The following is a 22,746-nucleotide window of genomic DNA, read 5'->3' on the forward strand; positions in this document are numbered from 1 at the left end:
TAAATCTATATTCGTCCAGTAATTTCGTAAGCAGACTGTTAAGAAACGATTCTCTGACCGTTGTAATTTATTTATAGAAAATTTTCATAAATTTTCTCTGCAACTGCTTGCAAAATCAAATAAATATCCAAAATATCAAATATCCATCGGATGCATCGATTATCTTACATTTGTTTCAAACGTGTTTCTCCGCTACGTATTTTGAAACAAATTACATTTTGCATATTAAACGATGGGAAAGAACGTCGAAACATTTTATCTCGTCAGATTCGATCGGGCGAAATTGGGATCGTGAACGAAAGATAACGTCAACTAACGCGGTTCGTGTATCAAATAGTTCAATTTAGGTTAGTCTTGGATTGGATTGTTTGTACGGTTACGCTCTTAAGTTGGAGGGAGTCACGGGGTGTCAAGTGCTCGCGTGCATCATTTGCAAATAGATTGATGAATTCAGGGTGACGTTGAAAACAATCCTTACGATTCTTACAAATATTCGTACAATATACCGCCACTTATCAATATTAAATGGCCAACTTTAACAGCAATTGGTGGATCAGGATGTTAAACGATTATCTGGTTCGTGTTAAAGTGACCGGATGTCGGATATTAACCGTTTCATTCCGTTTGTTAAATGGTTAGATTCGACTTCAAGGCCAACCATCACTGCGTGTATCACATATGTGTGTATTGTTCCTCTACTTTTAAACCCATCCATATCCTTCCCCATATTCTTCGTTCAACAATTTCTCTCAAAGCAAGAAAAAGAAAAAGAAATATACTCGTCGATCGAATTTTCCCTCCCCTCCATTCTTTTTCCTTGCTCGAACATTCTCCAACATTCTCCTGACGGTGGACACACCGTGTGGGATAATTTATTTGCCAATGGTACGAGAAAGCAGCAGGAAACGGTGGATAAGGGCCGCCGAATAAATCCTCTCAACGGCGCAGGAAGTAGCTGCATCTAAGACTTTGACCGGAAGTGGTACGTCACCGGCACCCCGTGCACCCCGAGAACCAATCGAACGGGACGGAGAAGAGAAGTGGTAACGATTAATCGATACTCGAATAACAGGGGGAGGGGGGAGAAAAAGAATCGTCTCGAGTTGCTTCGATATATATATATATATATATATATATAAAGGGAGATAGATAACTTTGTATATATAAATACCGCGTGTTTCTATACACGATATTTATCCTTTACGATAAACATTGGATAAGTGGTTCGAAACGATCTTAAGGCTTAAGTGCTACGCGCTATACACCGTTAGTCATTGCCCATTCGCCATTCGAGGTAGATTGATTCTCCTCCGATACAAGAACGTATCGCGTATATATTTTTATCCCTTTTTCCTCCCTGTTTTTTTACAAAGGAGGAACAGGAGATCGATATTGAATTTCGATTTTTATCCACTGTTTATTCGAAGTTTTTATACGTCAATTTCAGTTTTTTTCGATACATGGATTTCTTGATTTTTGAGGAAAATTCGGAACTTTGAACTCGATATAATAATCGATTAATTAAATTTCATTCGGTTCGAATGCTTGGGAATTTTTTCTGCATAAAACAAATTTCTTGTCATTTTACAGAATGAATGCTCCTCGAAAGTTGTATCGAACGGAGAGGGAAGAGAGAATGGATTCTCCTCGAAGTAACTTACACTTTTCTTTTCTTATCTCGATCTTGTTGGCAAAGGAAAAAAATAGAATATTCCTTACATTATATTACATATTATCATGTATCTACAAACGCAATATAAAAGAATCAAGAAGGATGAGACGAGAAATCGGGTCAAGCATTTTAAATCATTACACGCTAAATTTAAAGATAATCGTAAGGGATCGTTCAATTCGAAGGGAGAAGAAAAATTATTTCTTCAATTTTTAATTTAAATTCTTGATAAACGAAGAAATCTGCGGTTTCGATCGATTCCGAGCTTTCCTCGCCGTCGAAACAATTCAAGGAGACGAAGGAGGAGAGATATGAAGAAGTTAAATGGTATTCGAACCGGTTGAATAATACGTGGATGAATCGCGTTGTTGCTGACTTTTCGCCGAAAAGGGGAGGAAGGAACGATGGAGGAGAAGTTTCGCAACAGTTTGTCGCAAGATGGAAGGCAAGAGGCGTCTATGGATCGTCAAAAACTATCGAGAAAGTGTATTCCGCCGCTTGGAAATATCCAGCGAGAATAACCAGTTGCATTCGGGTCAGAGGAAGATTCGCTTGGATGTACGTAACGCGCACGATGCTCATCGACAACTGTTTCCACTTTCATACGCGAAATTTACGATCCGGTATTACCGTACACCAGTAGCAGTTGGGAAAGCGTGTACTATATATCCTCCTACTGCGAGGAGGAAATTTATCGAATTCATCGGGCCAAGAAAATTTATCGATCCCGATAAAAGTTTGAGCGCGATATGATGTAAATGCGGTTATCAGTAAAACGGTGTGAAAATAGATCACGTTATGCGTGATCGTTTTTTTTCTTTTTCTTTTTTTTGGAAGGAAAATTTCTTTCGAATTCTTGTGTAAAAGAAATAAGAAAAATTTCGAGGATTAATAAAACGGAGTTTCGTCATTTTTTTGGAGGGAAAATTTCTTTCGAATTCTTGTGTAAAAGAAATAAGAAAAATTTCGAGGATTAATAAAACGAAGTTTCGTCATTCTTTTTTTTATCGAATAAAAATATAGTGAATTTTTAAAAAAAGTCACTATATATAGTATTGTGACCGATCGATGGTAATGAAATTTTTTTTCATCGGAAAATTTCCTTGAGAAATCAATCTTCGTTTTGGGTGTTATTTTTCTTTTTTCTCTTTCGAATACACTCGTGAATTTTTGCCTTTTTTTTTTTACGATTGGCTAATTGATATAAAATTTCAAATTCGAATATTTTTCACATTTCGCAAGTTTCACTCTATCCCGTGCTATTACAAATTTATTTACATACGTAAAAAAGGGAAGGGGGGTACGTTGAAAAAATTGTGAAAAATTTACGAGTTCATTTTACCTCTCAAAGTGACTTTTCTCTGTAATAAAAAAAAAAAAATAATAAAAAAAAGAATAAATTACGACCTATTATACATCTATCTATCTATATATATATTCAAAGTTTTATTGAAAACAAAATTGGCATTGATTACACGCCTGTGTATAATTTCGCCACTGATTGTACCTGCATCTCATAAGTGTGCATTGTTTGACAGATACGATTATTGATTTAGAATATATGCAAAGTTGTGGCAGTTGTGTACCATTTAAACCGTGGAACAGATTTTACATCTAGATTGGTAGAAATTAGTGTGTACAGATCGGGTCAGGTTAATAGTTTACACTTTGGATTGGGTCACTGGTTAAAACTGGGTTTTGATCATATTGATCGGTATTGATCTATACCGAGTTGTACTTGCCGAGTTCGTAAGCCTTTGTCAAGCCTCGTTTCCAATTTTAATACGAGAAAGAGATACCACTTATTCTTTAAACGCGAGCTCGTTTGAAAAATCGTTGCATCATTTTCGAAAGCTGTCGAACGGTTTAAAAACGTGTTTAAGGCGCGTACGTAATACGAAGAAAGGAACGGAGAATCGATAAAAGAGCAAGTTTTTATACAAGTAGTTTATTACGAATATTATTATTTTGTAGGGGAATTTAAATAAAAACTTTGTCCCAATTTCCCCACATATGATTTATTACACTCTATTCTCATAGTTTTTTTATTAAGCAGAGATGAAAAATTGTTCGTTAATATATAGTTAAAAATAATAAAGATGAGATAATTACTCATTGTATTAGTCATTATTACATTAATCACTCGCTGTATTTATCTTCAACTCTTATGGTTTTTAATTGTGAGAGCGAATTCGAAAAGAAAAAAAAATAAAGAGTTTAAGAGGAATCAACTATGAGAATAGAATTGTATTCTCTCCTTTTTTTTTTTTTTAAAAATTCTATATCAATTTTTAATGATTATCCATTACCAGTCAAGAAAGAAAAAAAAATAGAGGATTTAAGAGGAATCAACTATGAGAATAGAATTGTATTATTCTCTCCTTTTTTTTTTAAGAAAAATTCTATATCAATTTTCAATGATTATCCATTATCCGTCAAGAAAGAAAAAAAAATAAGTTTAAGAGGAATCAACTATGAGAATAGAATTGTATTATTCTCTCCTTTTTTTTTTTAAGAAAAATTCTATATCAATTTTCAATGATTATCCATTACCCATCAAGAAAGAAAAAAAAATAGAGGATTTAAGAGGAATCAACTATGAGAATAGAATTGTATTGTTCTCTCCTTTTCTTTTTTTTAAGAAAAATTCTATATCAATTTTTAATGATTATCCATTACGTCAAGAAAGAAAAAAAAATAGAGTTTAAGAAGAATCAACTATGAGAATAGAATTGTATTGTTCTCTCCTTTTCTTTTTAGGAAAAATTCTATATCAATTTTCAATGATTATCTATCACCCGTCAAAGTGGCGTAATTAAATGTCAACCATCAAGCGAGCATCAATTATGATATAAAAAAAAAAGGAAAACGTGATTTTATGCCAGGAGCTGTGACGATTTAAAATTGGACTTTGATTTACTTAAATCGGCCATTTTCATCCTGTCTTAATTAAATCTCGATATTCTCTTTCCATTTTTAGAATTTTTTTTAATCAAATTCTTGGTGCAAATTTTAATAATGGATAGTGTGTAATAACACACTATTTTAAATAGAAAAGAAGAATTAATCAACCATTCACAAGATAACAATATAAAAGTTAAGTTAACCTGAATGAAACGAATATCAACGATGTAGGTTAATTCTCATTACAATTAGAATTAGATCTACAACTATAGTCAAAATTATTCGAGACAAATCTTGATCACAAGATCCAGAATGAAAACCGTTTCTCTCTTAATAGGAAAGAGGTCGTACAAAAATGAAAAGAAAAAAAAAGAAAGAAAGGAAAAAAAAAGCAAAGGAGCTTGGATATTCGAACAATGCTCCATCCCCGGAGTAACCAAGTTACTCCCCCTCCCCCCCTAAAGGGAAATAAACCTTCCACGGAAATCTTCGCCCAGGCAAAATTAAGCGACGAAAGGACATTCTTTCTTCAAGAAGGAAAGAATAATTCCACGGAATACACGAAATATTCAAGGATTCGCGCGCTATATATAATCACACTATGGCGTAGTAATTAAATCCTTGGTCGATTCTTTCGTGCAATATGCATGAGAGCAAATTCCTCTTCTTCTTCTTCCCCCTTTCCTTTTCTTTTTCCCTTCAAATGTCCACGGAAGAGGAGGAAGAACACGATGGTGGACAAGGAAAGCATAAATTTTTCTCGAATAATCTCGGCTCACACAATTTTCTCCCCCCCCCCCCTGTTTAAAATGTAAACTTGGGAGGGGGAGAAATTTCTCCGTTGGATTTTCCCATCTGACCCTCGATCGAGTCAATTTAATCGGACCCCGATTATTCGACCGCTAATTTCTACCGCTTTGTCCACAACCCCCTCCGCCCACGTTTGTTTCCTCGAGGCTCGAGGTCTCAACACGACTCTCCTCGTCGAGATTTCGCGCCAATTTCGATTTCGACGCATAAAAGTTTCGAGCGATTGAAGTTTAGAAGATAAAGGGAGATGATGATCGAAGAAGATATTGAGATTGTACATGTGAGATATGTACATTGCGTATAAATTGTAGATTGAATTTGAATTATTTCCATTATTTTTTTTTGTGATTTCATTCTTTGGAAAAATAACTCTCCGATAAATGGAAACGGGATGTGAATGCGGTTCACAGTTTTATATTTACATGGTAACGAATGTGAAAATGTCATTCCTTGCAAGAATAATTCTTGAAATAAATGGAGTACTATTATATCTGGGGAAATCTCCGAAAGATTCGGGTAACTGCAATTAATTTTGACCGTAATTTCGACTACTAAAGCCATTCGGCTCTAATCCATATTTAAGTCAAAACCTAACCTCAAACCTGCCAGGGATTTAATCTATTTATATAAACATAATCTTCCATCGATTCGAGTATTAAATTCGAAGGGGCGCCACCGAACGAATTTGAAAATTCGTTACGATCGAACCTAACCTCACTTTCTTCGAAGGCAAAACACGAAGATATTATTATTTTCGACTCGATGAAAAATAATCGGCGTTTATTTAAATCGGCCGATATTATAAAACGGATCAAAGAGCGGAGATTGTTGCGAGCTTTTTTCCTTTTTTCGTTGGAATTTAAAAAATTTACGAGGTAATAAAAAACGATCATTCCACGTTAATTATTCCGGGGAACGGGTGGTAACCCAGATTTCATGGCTTCGTCCATCAGAATCGAGGATTCTGCGCGAGGGAAGAGGGAGAGAGAGAGAGAAAAAAAAGAAATTTCTCCGGGTGGAGGAAGGGAAGAGAGAGAGAGAGAAGAATCTACGTTTTTCCTGTTTATAAACATAACATTTACGCGAATAACTACGGTCGAAGTAGTCAACGACGCATGCAAAAATGTCCACGTTTTAGTTCGCGAAAAGAAACAGCGTTGGTTAAGTCGGAACAATTTTCGAGAGAATTGAAAATATTCAACCAGAGGAAAAACACTTTTTTCTACCGAATTTTTGAAATTCACTTTAAATCATTTGAATTTTTATAAGAGTTGTTTCCTAAATTTTAACTTAAATATTCGTGTTCGTGATAGATAAAAAATTAATTTCATTCTTGTGATTCGATCGAAGAAAGCTTCGATATCTTTCGAATATCTTCGATAAAGAAAGAAGAAGAAGAACGATCTTCCGTCAAAAACATCGCACAATTAGAGTTTTAATTGCTGTTTATTAATCTATTCGCGTAATTTTGCGCTATTTGTTCCTCATTTATCTTTTATTTTAGTTTCTTTCATGCAAGTTTCACGCTTTAGTTGTCGGTTGGTTCTAGTGTTATATAACATGTACGCTTTACGACTTTCAAACTCGAATTAGCACGTACTTTCACGATATGCGTGAACGCCAACTCCGATGCAGATAAAAATTAAAAAATTACGAAATTCTCGTGGAAAAAGAAAAAGAAAAAAGAAAAGAAACATTCCTGTAATAATACGTTAAATAAATATGTATTCGGAATCGTTGTAACGATAAAAACATTATTAATATTCGAAAACGTATAAAAATATTCATAAAATAAACCTCGAGAGGGATGGATCGATCTTTTTTAAAATTATTAAAAGACTTCTTTGTCCTCCAAACCGATTCTCGGAATAAAACTCGTCAATCCCTGCCACAAATCCTTCCTCCAATGCAATTTTAAGATTTCTGTAAGATTTGTATTTAACATCGAACGGTTTTAAATTTTGTCGCGATTCGTTACAATAATTTTTATTATTACTTTATTGAGAAAAGAGAGGGAAGGAAAGAATAATACAAAGCTGGAAGAACGAACACAGTGATACACATTTTCCAATCGAAAGAGATATCAAACCCGTTGATAGGGAATATTGATGACACCTTGTCATTATTTCCCGAATGAAAAGGACTTCCAATCCTGTGTCCGTTCGTATTCCAAACCTATTGAAATCGACCGAGGATCGTTCCATTAACGGACATCGTAAATCCACGTTGACGCGACGCAGCTTCCAGGATCGGTCACCTCTTCGACCGTTTCTCCCTCTTTAATACCTTTCGACCAAGTTTTACGAACGATCAACTCTCTATTGTAAAAAAAAAAAAAAAAAGAATCGAAAGTAATAAAACTAGCGATAGTGGTGTCACGATATCTAAAAAGAAAAAAGAAGTGAAAATAATTGATTGAATTCCTCGCCTTTACATCGAAAACATTATTGGATATCTATAAATAATTGGATATCTAAACACCTGGTACGAATCAAAATGATCGAGTAATTGTAAGCTGCATTGTTGGTTTGCAATCGACTGAGCGAGGATTAAAGTGATTCAGAAATTGATGAATCGCCTAGAAACATGTATTAAACTTGGGGATAAAGAGGTTAGAAGGAACTAGACACGCCTCCTCTTTTGAAATTACCCTACTAAAACTTATTAATGGAATTAAATTCTTGTAAGAAGTTATTAATAGTGTCTATCAACGATCTTAAATTATTGCATTAATTAACTTTAATATATCCCTCCTCCGTATCGCTAAATTCATCTCTCTGTATTCCTAAAATACGGAAATATAGATTTACAGGATTTATTCATTGATCTAAAGATTAAAAGGATTAAAAGTTTATTTCTTTTTTGGTAACTCTTGACTTGTCTTCCTTGAGACAAATTTTCTCATCTTTCTTCCACAAATGCATTCTATTCATTGGCTAATTATAATATATAAATTTGATTTCTTTTCTAAATTTTTATTTATACTTGAAAAATAAAATAAAGTCATAAAGTACTCATCTTCCTTGAAAAAGAAATTCTAAGAGTTCTGAATCTTCCAAATTCTTTTTTCTAACACTCAAAACAAAATATTCAATAGGATTTATTCATTGATTCAAATTAAAATCTACTCCTGTATTCTACATTTCTGTTCAACTTGTCATCAAATATTTATCTTTTTTGAGAAAAAATTCCAATAGAGATATTTTTGATCTTCCAGATTCTTTCTTCTACTATTTCTCAAAATTAATGACAAATCATTCAATAGAATCTATTCATTGATTAATATGGATCAAACCAAATTATTTATTTTTCTAAATTTTTATTTTAAACTGTCAATCAACTACTCATCTTTCTTGAGAAAAAAATTCTGAAAAAAAAAAAAAGAAAAAAGATTTCTTCTTCTTCAATTACATCGATTGCTCCATCAAAACCAACAACTATCCCAAGCAACAATAGAACGCTCAATGTTCTCTTTTCTTCTCTAACAAATGAAAAACCGATGCCCGACAGGCATAGAACACGAGGGGTGACCATCGAACACGTAAGAAAAGGAAACTGGCCACGACAAATCGAATTATTCTTAGCGAGGGGTTGGAAAGACTAACAGAAGCTTACAAGGGGAGAACACATAAACAGAGCAGATCGTTAACGCCGGTTATGGACCTTCCTGGTTTCCCGGCCATTAGGCGTCGTCGTTTTTCGTTCCCGCAACTTGTATTTTATCGTACAATCGTAAACGTATTAATAAATAATAAGGAAGATTCTACAAACTCTGCGTTATGAATTTGCCTTTTCCACACGTCTATAATTACATTTTCTCTTTCCCTCTTTCTCGTTGTCACGTCCGTTTACGACGAGATGTTAAGTTGGATGATATTAAATATTAAGACGACGAATAGAATATTAAACATTTTGTTATGGAAAGAGATAATGCAAGAGATAGGTACTCTTGTATTTACGTCCTTTTACTTTATCTTTTTTAGACGATAAACGTTTTTTGCAAATGTTACAATTTTTTTTCTAAATTAACGATTATTTATTAATTTATAAATAATCATATTAAATAGAACGATAACAAAATGTTATAGTTTGTAAATAAAAAATTTAACAGGTTTTTGAATCAAGCACAATTTTAAAAATGTTTGCTTGATCCAACAAAAATGAAGTTTGTAAGAATTAAAATTAAAAATTGAGAGATACCTTTAATTATCGATGATCTTGTTTATAACATAAATCTGGAAATTTCAAACAAAATGCAATGTAGCAATTCCAAAATAGATCTCCAATACTTGTCACTTCTCAACCGTTTTATTCGCCATTTCGTTATATCAAAGCTCGCACTACAAGATTAAAATTTTATAGGTTATGTACCACATGGTAACGAATCTTTTCGCACATAACGATAATTTATACCATGAATGATCGACCAGGCTGAATGAGGCGCATACACACATATACACAAGGCAGGCGTGCATTGGTTAAAATAAACGTAATGCATGCTATGTACGCGGAGGTAACGGTTTTCACGATTGTTTCATCCCAAAAATGATATTCACGGGCCGCCACGCCGGCAGCTCGTAAAAGGACTTATCTTCCTCTCTCGCATGCTTCTACCGTTTCCCTATTCTCTATCTCTGTCCTCTTCTACACTTAACCATGCCTCGTCCTTTCCTCCAAAGCTCGGCTGTCGTACTTTTTTAACAAGAGAAACAACGTAGGTAAGATTTACCCGGAAAATACATCGCGGGTCCCGGCATCATGCAATTAAACGTGAGTACATCGGGGTAGAGGGGGTATGGAAAGGAAAAACTATAGAGCAGTAGATGGCGCACAGAAAAATCTATTGTCGGTATGAACGATGGCTAAATAGTCGACACTTTGTCGATGACAATCTCCAGTCTCTCGAAAAGTAATGTAAAAATTATTTTAATTTTTCTCTCGTTCGTTTTGAGTTTTATATTAATCAAATATTGAAACTACTCTTTTCATATGTATATATAATAAAGTATATATCAAAGATGATTCTACGAACATTCGTTTGTAAGTTAAATAATTTCTTTGTCATTCGAAGGTATTTATAAATATTTAAATTTATCTCAGTCTAAAATTAATTTATATTTCGAATTGAAAAGTAGATTAAATTTAGGTTAGAATAATTTTTAAATTTGATCACAACGAATGAAATTTAATATAGATTTAGAGGTTAAGTTAAATTTGTTGTATTTAAATTAAAAGATTAGTAATATTTTATTCTAATTTTATTCTAATTTTTATTCCAAAGTCAATTTAGTTATAAATATAAATTAGATATTGTTATCGCACATAATTTAGATACGAATATCGACAATCGTAGCGATTATTCGAGGAATGTAATCAGGTCAGGTTAGGTTAGGTGTATGACATAAAATTCCACGATCAACCTTCGGGGAAACGTTTCACGCGATTTTTCGTCGCGTAAGGGAACAAACGGGCAAGTAATCGATACCGACGACGCTGCTCTTCGAGTGCTCTTCATTAATGCATAATACGAGGAGGCGCGCGATACGATTTCGAACGAGTATAAGTGAGATTCTCCCCATGGAGTTTAACCCTGATGCGAGGGACAACGAAACCCGACAACTATTTCTCGCATCTACATCGAAATTCAAACTTGCATTGAAATTCATTTCAATACCGACTCCCCTCCCCTCCCCCCTTCTCTACAATTTATTACACAAAATAAAATTATCACGTAGAAATTCCTTCTTAATAATAGATTGCATAATATAATTTATGCATTTAAAAGTATGTCGAAATATGCATATAAAATAGAATATAAAATATATGTTATGTATGCAAAATCATGTGCAATATAACGTGTTACGAGTAATAAGAATAATGAAAATATTCTATGATAATAATGCACAGTTATTATCGAAGTTATTTTAATTATAATTTAACTTCTCACGAAACTATAATTTTTCTTTACATTTACTAGTCGTAAATCATTATTGATTCAAGCTAATTTTTAATCTATTTGTAATTCGACACATATACGTTCCATATAAAAATATAATTTAAATTTTACCTTTAATGAAATTGATTTAGCTCAACACGATCATTTTTAAAATGTTATTGATTCATAAGTAGTTTGACCAAAAATTTAATTTAAATTGTTACAAAGTGATATAGTATTCAATTAAGAATTAAACAGCGAGTCGACACAAATTTCTGGCGAGAAATCGTGACGTTGAGTGGAGGTTAGGTTCAACAGGTGCATAAATCAGCAAAGATTCCTAGTAGTGTAGTTACCTCTGTTCCGTTGACGATAAGATCTCCTCTGCTTCTGGCCAAGGCTCGCCTGTACCAGTGCCAGCAGGAGTAAAAGGATCACGAGGAATCTTCTCGCCGGAAGTTCCATTTCACTCTCGACTATCGTTCACTAGCGTCTCATTTGCAGCGCAACAAACACCTTCCAACGATTTTTTCCCTTCTTTCTTCGCTCGATCGAGCTCTTCACAGGTCGCAGGACGGAACTATTTTCACCAACTGAATTTAATTTTCCGAATTAATCGATCACGATTGGGATACGAGTAACACCTTCTTCGAGGTTGTGGAGGATTCTGGTAGAGTTTTGAAATTTTGATCGGTTCAACACTTGGAGCAGTGTGTTAATTTGTCTGCACTCTTCTTGAGGAGAAGGTGTGTTAAATCTTTTGAACTATATTTAACGATGTTAAAAATTTAATTACTATCTGATTAATAACAAGTACTGGTTTCACGGACCTTTTATTATTTCGTTTAAAAACTAATGAAAATAATTCATTACAATTCTTTTCTAAAGTATAAAATATAAAAATAAAATAAATAAAATAAATTCTTGTGTTGTTAATTCGTCTCATTCGAGAAGAAAGTATCGAGTATCATTTGCTATGGCGAAACGATACATGAAATGTAATCACCACCGATAAGAAATATTCTTCTTAGACAGATAAAACGTAAATCCGCCTGATTAATGAGAATGGTTTCACGATGATAGACTTCCCATTGTTTACGCTACCGATTCTAAAAACAATATATATTGGAAATAATCCATAATTTCTTAAAAAAAATCAGCGTAAATTTATATTAACAACAAGCTCAAATCTTTCGTGAGAATTCCATACACGAAACCAATCAAGCTAACGTGACGAAAACAAATCAACACGCACGTGTGCGCGTAAAAAAAAAAAAAGAAAAAAGAAAAATCGATCTCGCGATGCATAGATGTAAAAAATAAAAAAACCACCCGCATATTCCCGATATTTACAAAAAAAAAAAAAAAATCTAAAATTCGTCAATTCCACCTACTCCATCCATCCATCCATCCTCGAAGAAAACGATTCGAGGTGGCGACAAAACTAATCGAACTGAAAGAAGCTCCCAGAAGAGGAAGAAGAACTCCGGGAAACCACGGGCAAGAAGAGGAAGCCACGATGATCGCCGCCGAGTCGTTCGACAAGGGCGCAGCCCGAGGTCGATGAAGATTCCTTCGCCATCGATCCCAACCCGATTAATCACCCGTGCTCGTGAAGAAAAGAGACAGAAGAGGGAGAAGAAGAGAGAAAGAGAAACGGAGAATTCGAAGAGTACTCGAAACCGGGAAGAACCGAGCTGGTTCTCGTTAGTTACACGAGCTTTTTTCCACTTTGGAGGAGGAGGAGGAAGGGAGGGGAGGTCCGACAATTCGGTTTTTGTTTTCGCGGGATTACCAGCACCGTGGAAACCGGGAGGAGGAGAAGAGGAGGAGGAGGAGGAAAGGAAAAGCGCGCGACGGTTCGCGGCAGAAAGGCAAGGAAATTGTGCAGCGAGCAAAGCACAATGGTTCCGCTGTGGCGCGGCGACACGCTGTGTTTTTCAATTATTTTTAATTATTTTCTGAAAGCCGCGACCGCGTTTGATGCACACCCCCCCTCCCCTCTGTTAACTCCCCCTCCACCACCCTCTCACCCTATCGATCCCTCTCGCTTTTCCACGTCCAATTTAAAAAACACCACGTCCACTACCGTCCCACCACCCCTTCATCATCTCCGTCTTTTGCCCCCACCGCCTCCCCTTTGTTTCTCGCTTTTTTCTGTTCTCCTTTCATTCCTTCCTTCCGCAACGGGATGTGTCTGATCCGATGACCGGACAAAGAGAAGAATTCGAGAGAGAGAAGGAAGGGGAGAGAAGGGAGATTTGAGGTTCTAGCTTTGTGGTGCGGGCGAGAAAGATGGAAATAATTGGAGGAATGCACCATGGGTTGAATAGAGGAGAATGGAATCGAGAGAATATATCGGGGCGAGTTTCTTTGACGCTGGATTTTTAATATTTTTTCGATATGAACGGGCGGTGATCGAAGAGATCTTCGAAGTAAGAAGAAATTATTTGGAATTATAAATATTCTTCTCTGCAAGAATATTGTGATATGGTAATGATATTTCTTTATTGATATAAGAATCATTGTTACTCTTTAAAAATTATATTATCGTAAATAAATTTAATTTCGATATTCCGCTCGTGGCTGATTATCGTAGAAATAAAAAAAAAAAACGACGTATCTTTCTTTATTGATATAAGAATGATTGTTACTCTGAAATTATATTATCGTAAATAAATTTAATTTCAATAATCGTGGTTGATTATCGTAGAAATAAAAAAAAATGAATGAAACGAGTGAAGAGGAAGAAGAAGATTAATCAGAGACATGGTATTTCTTCCGGAAAAAGGAAAAATCCAAACATTGGAAAAATATTACTTACGCGACCTTTCGTGATCTTGATATTGCATTAATCGATGAATTTTTTCATTACGTAAAAAACAAAATATTATTACTACATAATTATCTTCTCCGATAGCATACTTGTTTTCCCAAACACTCAATGGAAAGATAATTCGATAGAACAATCCATCATCGTGACGACATCACAAAGATTATCCTCCTCCCTGCACGCATCCTCCTATTATACATAACGCACAACGATATAAAAAAAAAAAAAAATAGATCCATAAAGATCGATTCGAGAAATTTATCATTTCCGAAAGAAGAAACACTCCACCACGTATTGAAAAAAATTTTTCCTTTTTTTAAGATACGTTCCAAAAAAACACACTTCACCAACGCTCCAGAAATATCTTCTCCTCCAGAATCCTCCGGAAGAAGGTCCCTCGATCGGATCCTCGGCGAATTCTCCCTCCCCTCCCCTCGCAAGAGATAAGAGGGCGGCCGGTATAAATTCACGAGGTGTAAATTTTAATCCTCTGGAGGATATTCGCGTGGAAAAGTAATACGAGGGGGATACGCACGTTTCTTCGATGCAGAAGAAGCACCGCGCTGGTTCGAGGCTCTGACAGACTGGCGAACTGGCTGGTCGCCATCAACCGGACCAAACAACAGAGAGACCACCACCCCACCTTCGGCTGTCAACAAGCGTGGGAGGCACTAAGCTACTTTGAATTTTTTTCCTTTTTTAGTTTTCTCTCTCTGTCTCGAGTTAACATCGCGACGAGTAAACGTTTGTTCTGGTATGATCGAGTTTTTTTTTTGAATTTTTGACGAGTGGAGAAAAAAGTTTGGAAAGTTTTTCGTTTCCTTTCCGCGAAAAATTTCCTTTCTTTCGGGTTTTGAGAGAATTAATTTTGGGATAAATCGTAGATAAAAGATATTTTAAAAGGGGGGTATTTTGTTGAGAAAAATTTGTAGGAAGAGTAGTTCTTTTTTTTTTATACACGTTTTTGATTTAAGCTGATTGAATGAAAAGAAGAAAAAAAAATTGACGATAAATCTGTAATAATTATCGGCTATCATGACAATTTAATCAAATCCGTTTCGAGATAATAAAAAACAAATTTGTACGAATCAATCGTGATCCCCAAATGAAAATTTATTTATTTTGATATTTTATTTTAATTATTTTATATTTATATGAATGAAAATATGTGATGAATGGTATGGAAATTTTGAGAAAAAAAGGTATTAATTTAAAATAATAATCAATCTCTTGTTTTTTTTTAGAAGTTTAGAAAATCTTCTTTCTTATATTCAAGTTTTAATTGGTGAAAAACTTTGATATATCGTTGGAATGGTTTTCATTTAAAAAAAAAAAAAGAAATACGGATTAAAATTTTTGGAGATTTGTATGATTTAAGAGAAGATTCGGAAGAAGATCGTGGTAAGTAGGCTCGTTCTATGAACGAGCGTGGATTTGTGTAATTTGTGACAGTAAGTTGAAAGGATTTGCTCTGGTTCCGTGATCGGCCGGTGCTTTAAGAGATTAGGAGCGACTGACTTTCTTTCTCTCCTCCGCCTCCGCGGAACTTGTAACGCGACACCGGTTTCGAACAGAACTATAAACGAGAAAAATACGAAAGAGGTAAAAATACGAAGGAATTAGAATCGTTTCAAAATATTTCCATTCGAGCAGCTTGAACAGCCACCACATGATGCACGTATAAAACTGACTATAATACGATACAAAAGAAGAAGAAGAAGAAGAAGAAGAAGAAAATAGAAAAAAAAGAAACAAATTTTTCATGCCATTCAAAAACTCTCTCTCTTTCAATGTTCGTTTCCACGAGGTATTTTAAAAATTGAAAAAAAATTCGAAAATAAAAATCAACCATCGAAGAATAATTCAAAAAACGCTTGCCGAGGAGAAGTAAAAAAAAAGATAAAAAAAAAGAACTCGATTCATCAGAGGAGAATTCAGCTCGAGGATCGTCACCCAGGCCTCCCCGGTTGGCGAGGATCGACGATTTACCGAAATCGAAAGTTGAAAAAGCGTGGCCGTCTATCTCTCGAAGGAACGAACGAACCGACCCGCTTCGATTCGAACGAGTGACTGGCGGACGCGTGCAAGGTGTCGCAGCCACGGCGGCTCTGCCGCATCGCGATTGCAAACGCACCGTTTGCCGCGCGAAAATTCATCCGCGCATGCGCACCAGCGCGCGAGAGCCGCGCACGATAAATTGAAAACCGTTCGATCGGCGGATGATTTTATCGGCGTCCGATACCTCCGTTTCGAACGAATATTTTTCGCATCGATGATTATCAATTGAATCCTTCGTTTTGGGGACGATTATACTCGTAGAGAGAGAGAGAATTTAAAGATAGTCGAACGATCCGAGAATGAAAATCCATTTGACGAGAACCTAACCTCTTTTGTTACTTATGCGTAAAATTAATTGCACGATAAACGACGAAGTAAGGGAAATCAGGACTCGAATCTAGATCACTTATGGAGTACTTAAATTCGAAATTTAAATTCTTTCGTGATTCGAGGTGTTGTTATTTAAAATTAAATCTGAAATTTGAAATGAGCGCAATTAAACGAAACAATGCGATCTTAAAACGAGTAATTTTAAAAATACGGATTAATATTCAGATTCAATTATTTCTAAGCTAAGAATTTGAACTGAAAAACGAATTAATTTTAGATGACAAAATAATAAGAGGTTGAACGAAATTTAAGATTCCGATATTTTCGGATTCGTCTTCGCATGAATAAAAAATAAGATAATATTCTCCGATCTATTTAATTCTCTCCGAGGAAAGATGCCATCCTCCCCTCTCCAGATCAGAATTCTAATTAACATGAGGCAAACGAGATTATTCTACAGGCTGATCCAATTTCCATCGTCATAAAGCATCCCAGGCCTGGGATGAATGGACGAAGCATAAGAACACGTTCCGTTCCGCGGATTATAAAAGTTTAAATAAAATAAGTTCAGAAAATCACGGTTCGTGATATGACGGCGGCGGTGGGAAAAACGTGTTGGTCCCGCGCTCCGTTTATTCGAACGAGGAGCTTTCGAGCTCGCATTTTCATACTAATGGACTTCTTCAACTTCCTCGACACCGGTGTAACCACTCCTCGAATTATCTTTTTTGTCAGTCGGATTGACGCCCGTGTCTCGAAAACTTGCAACAAGAAATAGAATTTTTCCAAAATTTACAAACAATGTGTTCGATCATTCATGTATTCGAGCCTTAAAATGCATCGAGATTAAAAAAAATTATTATATAAAGGAATATAATATAAGCGTGAATTTCTCATATTCAAACGCAAAAAGAATAATAACCAATCTCCACTCGTGTCTCTTTAATAAGCCAGGAAAATTAAAAAATAATTTACATTAAAAAGTTCTATTATTATACTTCTTTCACCTCAGACATTTCGAATCGAAAACTTGATCCAAATCAAGATGAAATCTCTCGATATCCTAACCAACGATTTTAAAACTTCTTACCCATCAAAACCTTAGAAAGAAAGACGAATACTCCTCCACCCGAATTTTCCAATCCAATCGCAACTTTCTCTCTCTCTCCGACCTTCGTCCTGAATATTCCTTTTCCACGGATTAAACGAACGAATTCGGGGGAGTCACGGCGGGGGGGATAGCAATTCGCGCGGTTTCGTATCCTCGTAAATTACAAAAAAGCCCGGGAATTGTTGCCTCGAAACAACCCCTTCTCTACGCGAGCAAAGCGTCTACGAAGCGAACCTTCTCGCCCATCCTCGATGATGTCCCGCGTGCATGCAGAAACGGATTGTCGAGGGAGGAAGAGGAGGAGGAGAGGAGGAGAGGATGGCGAAGGGGTGGTTCTCGTTACTCGAGAGAGACCTTAAGTGCGGCAACAAGCATGGGTAACGCCTACCAATCTGCCGTTTGTCCCCTCATCCCTCCTCATCCCTCTCCATACCTGGCGCCAGCTTAATTCCGCCCGGCCGAGAAATGAAGCTTAAAGCCGAAAATGAATTCTAAAAAGCGCGGATGATGTGGAAGTGTGGTTGGTCGGTTGGCTGGTTGGTTGGTCGGTCGGTCGGTCGGTCGGTTGGTTGGTCGGTTCAGCTTGGTCTAGGCGGTGGAGGTGGGTGCGGCTGATGGGGGATTGCCTGGCTGTCGTAAATCTGGCTGAAGTGTCGCGGATGGATTATAATTGCGACGTGACCGAACTGACGATAAATCCTCGGATTCGTCGTACTTTTTCTTTTTTTTTTTCTCCTGCCATCTTTTTTTCGTTTCGTTTCGTTCTTGTTTTTTGAAGGGAAGAGGAAGGAGGAGGGAAGGGGGATTTTAATTCTTGGTTCTTTCTTCTTCTTCTTCTTTCTTCTTCTTTTTGTTCTTTTTGTCTTTTGGAAATAGGAAGTTTTTAGAATGTTTGGGGATGTTGAATAAGGGGGGCGACGAGTGGAGAGGTTCTTCGAGGGAGAGGAATATTTTGAGGGTTTTTCTTCTTTTTTCTTTCGGAGAAAAGATGTGTTTTAGGATGTGTTTGGGAATTGAAGAAAAAGGGAGACGAAAATGGATTTGATTCTTGGTTCTAAAAGAGATGTTGATTGTGATTTGGAGGAATATTTTTAATTTTTTTCCTTTTACTCTTCTTCTTTTTTTTGGATTTTAATTGTTGGTTTCTTCTTCTTCTTCTTCTTTTGGAAAAAGAGATGTGTTTAGAATGTTTGGGGATTGAAGAAAAAGGAAAAATGGAGTTGATTCTTGGTTCTAAAAAAGATATTGATTCAATGATTTGGAGGAATATTTTTAATTTTTTTTTCCAGCTTTTTTTCCTTCTGCTCTTCCTTTTTTGGATTTTAATTGTTGCTTCTTTTTCTTCTTCTTTTGGAGAAAGAGATGTGTTTGGGGATTGAAAAAAGATGGGGACGAAAGTGGAATTTCCTGGTTCTAAAAGAAATGTTGATTCGTTTCGAGGGAAATATTTTTGACACAACGAGAGTTTTTAACATATTTGGATACTTAAACGCAAAATAACAGAGTTTAAAGTTTGGAATTTTTATCTTTTTGAAAAAAGGCTTTTTAGAGTGACATTTCAGAGGAGATCGAATAATAGAGGGTAGGTAAAACAGAGACAAAGTCAAAGAGCTACCAAAGTATTTGTACACATTTTTCTGAAATTCTGTTAGACTTACAAATAAAGGAGAAGCATAAGTTTTTACACCGAAGAATCGTTCGAAGGATTTAACGAATTTAAAAATTGCAAATTTATTTTCACCACGTGCGCCGTAGTTATTCCGATAATGGCGCTCGATATCTGACCGATCGAGGCCTCGATGACCACGCCATTATCCCACGGTGTTGATTATTTATGAAATGAGCTCAAGGCGCATACGAAGCTCGTTCGTGCAGAAACTTACAGTGTCCACGAAATTTCGTGGCTCGTCGGAGTTCACGCGACCGATCGGGAATTATTTAGACCCAGCCTCCCTGCTCTCTTATCAGCCAATAACACACGACGGGTTAATTGCCTTAGGCTCGATCTCTCAATCTTTATCGGGATAAATCGGGAAACCGATTGGGAAAAAGAACAATTGGAATTCGAACTTTGACTTTCGTCCCCATCTTTTTTCAATCCCCAAACACACCCCTTTTTCCAAAAGAAGAAGAAGAAGAAGAAGAAAAAACCAATAACTAAAATCTGAAAAATCGACAATAATTCTTTTTCCCAATCAACGACGAATCGTGCTCCAATAAAGTAACTTGGAAAAAAAATATGTGTTCAAAAATGAATTTGAAAAGAAATTTTCATAATTTCTCTCAAATATCGTTGAAAGTAAAGTGAGATAGATCGAATTTTGGACATAGAAATTAAATTTAAATATCTAAAAATACAATAAAAATTAAAGTTTGGAATTTTTATCTTTTTGAAAAAAGAAACTTCTTAGAGTTTTAAGGGGATCGAATAATAGAGGGTAAAAAATAAATAATAAAAATATAATAAATATATAATTCATACTAAAATATTTGATTATTTGAATCGATTTGGATTGGATTTGAAAGAAAGAAAGAACTTCTTCCTTTTTTCTTTACCTTTAATATAACGTAATTGGGTCACGTGTTAAATTTAGATTTAACTGGAAATTGAATAAAAAAATCTCCCATTTTTTCCCCCAGAAACTGTATTAAGACGCGATTACGATATTTCTGGTACATTACAGAAATTGGAGGAAGAAGATGTAATGATTTAATACTCACGCATGAAACGGGCACAAGAAAAAATTTAAACCGGAAGTTAAGTGGTCTCGTTAATTTATCGATCAAGAATCACGCGATGCGGCTGAAATTCGTGACGTGATTTATAGGCGGAACGAACGACTCGGGCGCAGGAAGTTTTCAGACAAATCACGCCGGCCAACCATTCACGACACATTTGCATGTGCTTATTTTGTCAATAAACCGTGCTTTTTTCCTTCTCTCTCGGCAGAGACGAAAAGAGGAAAACAACAACAACAAAAAAAGAAAAAAGAAAAAATTGTATTCGAAGAGTTGGGAAAGAGTTTCTTGTTCAAACAAGTGTCCGATCGAAACTTGTTCGTAAAAATATTTTTTCTTCTGGATATCAAAACTTATTTAAAAAAAAAAATCACCGTATACAGATATCACAGAATCAGTTGAAACCAGGAGAATTTAAAGAATCAATTTAAATGTTACGTTTCTAATATCTTTAGAAATGTTATCATCTCTGATATTTTTTTTTTTCCTCCTTCAATCATCTCCATCCTCGAAAGAGCAATACATAATAATATTATCGATATATTATGATAAGATATAATATGTTAAATAAATTACATCTTGATTTCTTGAATAATAATTCATTGAATAAAACTATTTGAAAAGATGCTTTAAAATATATCGAAAAATAAAAAAAAAAATATCATCTCCATCTTCGAAAGAGGAATAATATAAGAGAATATATAATAATATTACAGATATATTATAATAAGATATATTATGTTATATTATAAAGAATATTATAATAAGAAAAATAAATTACATCCTGATTTCTTGAATAATAATATTCATTGAATAAAACTGTTTGAAAAGATGCTTTAAAATATATCAAAAAATAAAAAAAAAAAATATCCTTCAATCATCTTCATCCTCGAAAGAGGAATAATATAAGAGAATATATAATAATATTACAAAGAATATTATAATAAGAAAAATAAATTACATCCTGATTTCTTGAATAATAATATTCATTGAATAAAAATAATAAACTGTTTGAAAAGATGCTTTAAAATATATCAAAAAATAAAAAAAAAATATTCTTCAATCATCTCCATCCTCGAAATAATATAAGAGGAATAATATAAGAGAATATATAATAATATTACAGATATATTATAATAAGATATATTATGTTATATCATAAAGAATATTATAATAAGAAAAATAAATTATATTTGATTTCTTGAATAATAATATTCATTGAATAAAACTGTCTGAAAAGATGCTTTAAAATATATCGAAAATATAGTGAGATAAAATGAATAAAAATTAAAGAACTTAATATCAATATATGAAATAAATGTTAAATGAGACGTTTCAACTGAAAAAAAAAAAAAAGAAAAAGAAAAAAGGTTTGCGAGCCTATTAAAGTAAACCGTGTTTTAGATGTATCAAACTTGTATCATTTTCGTTATCTAATTAACGTTGTCGTTACTGCCGCTGCTAAGTGTGCTGGGTCAAAAATGACTCACGCCATCTGATCGCGAGGGTTAATCGCGGTTTATATTTATCTTGGCGAACGATTCGAGGCCGAAGAACGTAAAAACGTACGATCTCGAATCTAGAGATTCGATGTTATTCCGTGGAAAATATCGAATTTGCTTGAGCAATCGGTCATAATTATAATACGGTGAACTTTGTTGGAACAACAACCTTGGAAGAAATCTCCGACAAATCGATTCTGGCGCCGTTCCAACCCATAACAGGTGATCGAATCATCCAGATCTGGATATAAATCTTGGTGTATATTTTCTCTCGAATTCGTTCGCGATATTAAATTATCATAGCGACAATTTTAAAATTTCATTGACGATGGAAAATAGAAGAAAAGGAATTGAACAGCGAAAAATCGAGGAGAAAAAATTTCTCCGTTCATGGAAAATAAAATTTGGTTTGAGATAGAAGATTAATTTTCAATTTGTTTCTCGATGAATTTTATGGAAATCCGAGGAACTTTAAATTATTAGACAAGTAGTTGTTCACTTATCCGTAATATATGTACGAATTCTTGAATTTGAAATTCGTAAAATATCGAATCGCGTTCAGTTTTACGATCACCTTTGACGTCGAGTCGACGTTGATGTATTGTGCGCCTGTTAAGTATATTACACACGCTCATTATCTAACTATCTGAGTGGATAATCCTGAAGATACGGCTCGCAAACAACGGCAGTGTATTCTACGCGTGAGTTTTATCTGGAAATTATGATTTTAAAAAAGTATTGTTACGTACGATAATTACGCGTGATAAGAAACGATCAAAAAAATTGATGTTTTTCAAAAAGAATTCGCGATTTGATTCTACCGCAGATCCTTCTTAATTCCTGCCAAATTAC

The 22,746-nt window shown here is 34.8% G+C and overlaps 1 protein-coding gene across 25 annotated transcripts in view; it reads right to left on the reverse strand.

The window, feature by feature from the left end:
• Positions 1-22,746, reverse strand: part of LOC409722 (basement membrane-specific heparan sulfate proteoglycan core protein) — a 153,712-nt gene that overhangs the window by 71,142 nt on the left and 59,824 nt on the right. For 3 of the 25 annotated variants that reach the window (XM_026442417.1, XM_026442418.1, XM_026442416.1), the window contains exons 1-2: positions 14,690-14,775; positions 11,678-11,914 (exon numbers count right to left, since the gene is read on the reverse strand). The exons of 20 other annotated variants lie outside the window; for them this stretch is intronic. In XM_026442417.1, coding sequence (XP_026298202.1) covers positions 11,678-11,786 — 109 coding nt within the window. In that variant the 5' untranslated portion in view covers positions 11,787-11,914; positions 14,690-14,775. Of the gene's footprint in view, positions 1-11,677; positions 11,915-14,689; positions 14,777-16,143; positions 16,237-22,746 lie in introns of those variants that run through there. 2 more of the 25 variants (XM_026442415.1, XM_026442414.1) reach the window with 2 other exon arrangements.

Source organism: Apis mellifera, linkage group LG8 (assembly GCF_003254395.2).
Source record: "Apis mellifera strain DH4 linkage group LG8, Amel_HAv3.1, whole genome shotgun sequence".
In the NCBI taxonomy this organism is placed as follows: Eukaryota; Metazoa; Arthropoda; class Insecta; order Hymenoptera; family Apidae; genus Apis; species Apis mellifera.